Here is a 3,590-nt window from a genome sequence, read left to right on the forward strand (position 1 = left end):
GTGTGTGTGTGTGTGCGTGTGTCTGTGTGTGTATGGGTGTGTGTGTGTGTGTGTGTGCGCCAGACTGGACACACTCGAGGCTTTGCTGAGGACATGTGGCTGGAGGCGGTGAACCCGGCGCGGCCGGAGGAAGTGTGTGTGGCCCGGGTCAGTCAGGTCCGCGGCCGCCTGCTGTGGCTGCGGCTGGAAGGTATTCTCTCTCCTCGCTCGCCTCTGGAGGAGGAGTTAGAAAAGATCCATGACACACAGCGCCCCCTGTCTGCAGGCGTGCTGCAGCCGCGGTCAGAGTGCATCGTGGATGTGGAGTCCATGGACGTCTTCCCAGTGGGCTGGTGTGAGGCCAACTCTTACCCTTTGACCCCGCCGCTCAGGCCCGCGTGTACGTACCGCCACAGTAACGCAGCCGCCGCGTTAAAACGACTGTTTGTTTCTGTGGCATTAAGGCGTCGAATCCTCGTTGTGCTTCTGTCGTCCTGCAGGCCAGAAGCAGAAGAAGATCGCCGTCGTTCAGCCGGAGAAACAGTAAGAAACGGCGCCATGTTGAAAAACGTGTCATCAACCGGTTGGAGAAATGAGGCAAACGCAGACAAATACCAAACTTTAAAAAGTGTGAAAACGTTTCTGGGTGTAATTTTAGGAAGAATTCCAGGAAAATTAATCACATTAGGTCAAAATGTGTCTAAAGTTATTAAAATATGTCAACAATTTATTATTTACACAGTTGAATATTGGATCCATTGTGTTAAAATGATGTTTAATTATTTCAGTATTTCATATTTTGGTGTTTAATTCCAGCATTAAATTGTCATCAGATGGATCCTGTGGTTCACATTTAGCTTTTTATCTCATTACTGTTCCTAAAATCACTTCCTGTTTGTAGGAGATCTTGGTCGCCCCTCCCCTACTGCTTTCTGACTCGTTCTGTTTTCTGCAGGTCGGCTCCGCCGGCCGAAGCGCCTCCTGCTATCGCCTGCCAGCCCGTCGCCATGGATACGGGTAATTAACCCAGTAATTAATGTAACAAGTTAAACAAGGTCATCATCCTCATGAATATTCATCAGCCTGGGTAGTCGGTGGGCGTGGCCTCGGCTCTGGTTCTGGTTCTGTCTTTACTGGTCTGAGTCGTTCCAGTTTGATCTGACTGGTTCCCAGTGAAAGACCAGAAGAGGCGTCGATTACTTTAACTTTAGTTTGTTTCTAAATAACTACATTTTACTTTCTTAAACCATCGATGGGGAAAATAAAAATCCCCATCGATGTTTTTCATCCATCTGGTTTTGTTTGTTTTCCATTCGTTTCATTTTTGTATTATTTTTCTCATCCTTCCATTGATTAGTTATTGATTGTTTTAGTTTTTTTGACCTTCCATCCGTTCATCCAGGTTTTCCAGGTTTTCCTGCTGATTCAGGAGGAAACGAAGTTCATGAAACTAAAACCCTTTAATGCCTCATTGGCTGAATGAACCCTAACCTTCCGTTTGCTTCCTGTCAGCAGCGGCCAACGGACGCTACTGCTGCTCGCGGGTTTTCGTGAACCACCGCTGCTTCTCGGGGCCGTACCTGAACAAGGGCCGCATCGCGGAGCTGCCGCGCGCCGTGGGGCCCGGGAAATGCTCGCTGGTGCTGAAGGAGGTGAGCGCCGCGCTCAGCCGCAGCGCTCAGCCGCCGCGCTCAGCCGCCGCGCTCAGCCGCCGCGCTCAGCCGCCGCGCTCAGCCGCAGCTCCTCCTCCTCCTGATGGCCGTTTGTGTTTGTGCTGCAGCTGCTCAGCATGCTGATCAACGCCGCCTACAAGCCGGGCCGCGTCCTGAAGGAGCTGCAGCAGCTACAGGAGCCCGGCTGGGACAGCCAGGAGGAGACGCTCAAAGCCAAGTAGGGCAAACTCAGTCAGGCAGGATTTAATGTTTGGGTCAGTCACATGCATCACCTTCAGAACAACCTGCTGGAGGAACTGATTTCCTCCACAGCGACACAGGAAAACTCTTCTTCATCTCATCATCCTCAGTGTTCTTAAAGGGCCGGATGCATCGATAAAACCAGTTAAAATCAGTAAAATGGATCCAAGTCAGATCCTTCTGGACTCGGTAATCAGATTACAGACGATAAGGTGACATCTAGTAGTGGAGGAGCCCCTGTCCTGCCCCCTGCAGGTCGGAGTTAGCATCACTTCACTCCAAAGTTTTTGACCATTTTTGAGGGAAATTTAAACTAAATTCTGTTGATTTTACCTGAATTTAAAAATTGAAGGAACTGATTGATGTAATTCAGCATCAAACAGATAAAAACGGCTTTGATTTGATTGATAAAATATTAAAGTACAGAACTTTAATCTCTTTAGTCCAGAGGGACACAGGAGAAGCTACAGCGGGCCAGATCTGGCCCCAGGCCTCCAGTTTGGCACACTAGAGTTTCACTCCACTGATTAAAAAGTTCCAGTTTCATTGTCAGATTATTTCAGTTACAGTGTAGCTGAAATAATCTGTAAACAAACTCCTGAAGTCCATGAGCACCAAGACGTTGATGTGAATCAGGGGCTGGTGTCTCTGCGTCTGTCCTCAGGTACAAGGGCAAGACGTATCGCTCCACCGTCCGCATCGTGCGATTGGCCGAGCAGATCCCAGATTTCTGCAGGAAGGTCTGCGTGAAGCTGCAGTGCTGCCCCAACCTGTTGGGCCCCGACCTGAGGGCCGACAGCTGCCCCGAGAACTGCTCCGTCCAGACCAAGACCAAGTACAGTGAGTCTGCAGCACCGCCTGCTGCAGCATCCTGTCCTCTGCTGCAGCACCGTTCTGCCCTCTGCTGCAGCTCCGTTCTGTCCTCTGCTGCAGCACCGTTCTGCCCTCTGCTGCAGCAGCAGCGTTCTGTCCTCTGCTGCAGCAGCGTTCTGTCCTCTGCTGCAGCACCGTTCTGCCCTCTGCTGCAGCACCGTTCTGTCCTCTGCTGCAGCACCGTTCTGCCCTCTGCTGCAGCTCCGTTCTGTCCTCTGCTGCAGCACCGTTCTGCCCTCTGCTGCAGCAGCAGCGTTCTGTCCTCTGCTGCAGCAGCGTTCTGTCCTCTGCTGCAGCACCGTTCTGTCCTCTGCTGCAGCACCGTTCTGTCCTCTGCTGCAGCACCGTTCTGTCCTCTGCTGCAGCACCGTTCTGCCCTCTGCTGCAGCATATTACTACGGTAAGAAGAGGCGGCTCTCCAAGGCGGTGGACGGAGACGAGGCCAAGCCGGCGCGCCGACGGAGGAAGAGGAAGGCCATCTTTGTCCAGAAGAAGAGACGCTCGTCCAACATGGACTCCACCGCCGCAGGATCTCCTCAGGTCAGAGGAATCAGTTCATCTGGAACGAACTGATTCACTGAAACTGATTCATTATGAACGTTTGAATTCAGCTTTTATTTTAGCTGAAACTTCAATTATTTAGTTTGCTATAAAACCCAACTGATCTGAGGAAACTAACACACACACACTGAGCTGATCTCACACACACACACACACTGAGCTGATCTCACACACACACACACACACTGAGCTGATCTCACACACACACACACACACTGAGCTGATCACACACACACACACACACTGAGCTGATCTCACACACAC

General features: G+C 51.1%; 1 protein-coding gene across 9 annotated transcripts in view; it reads left to right on the forward strand.

The window, feature by feature from the left end:
- sfmbt2 (Scm like with four mbt domains 2) overlaps window positions 1-3,590 on the forward strand; it is a 31,856-nt gene that overhangs the window by 20,059 nt on the left and 8,207 nt on the right. For 8 of the 9 annotated variants that reach the window (XR_001776235.1, XM_017302995.1, XM_017302997.1 and 5 more), the window contains 8 exons: window positions 64-190; window positions 266-379; window positions 480-522; window positions 935-996; window positions 1,492-1,631; window positions 1,760-1,869; window positions 2,557-2,732; window positions 3,154-3,305. Coding sequence is in view for 8 of the 9 variants with exons in the window: in XM_017302995.1 (XP_017158484.1) it covers window positions 64-190; window positions 266-379; window positions 480-522; window positions 935-996; window positions 1,492-1,631; window positions 1,760-1,869; window positions 2,557-2,732; window positions 3,154-3,305 (924 nt within the window). In the remaining variant the exon portion in view is untranslated. The remainder of the gene's footprint in view (window positions 1-63; window positions 191-265; window positions 380-479; window positions 523-934; window positions 997-1,491; window positions 1,632-1,759; window positions 1,870-2,556; window positions 2,733-3,153; window positions 3,306-3,590) is intronic. The other variant, XM_017302998.1, reaches the window with a different exon arrangement.

The sequence above is a fragment of the Poecilia reticulata genome, unplaced genomic scaffold, assembly GCF_000633615.1.
Source record: "Poecilia reticulata strain Guanapo unplaced genomic scaffold, Guppy_female_1.0+MT scaffold_125, whole genome shotgun sequence".
Lineage (NCBI taxonomy): Eukaryota > Metazoa > Chordata > Actinopteri > Cyprinodontiformes > Poeciliidae > Poecilia > Poecilia reticulata.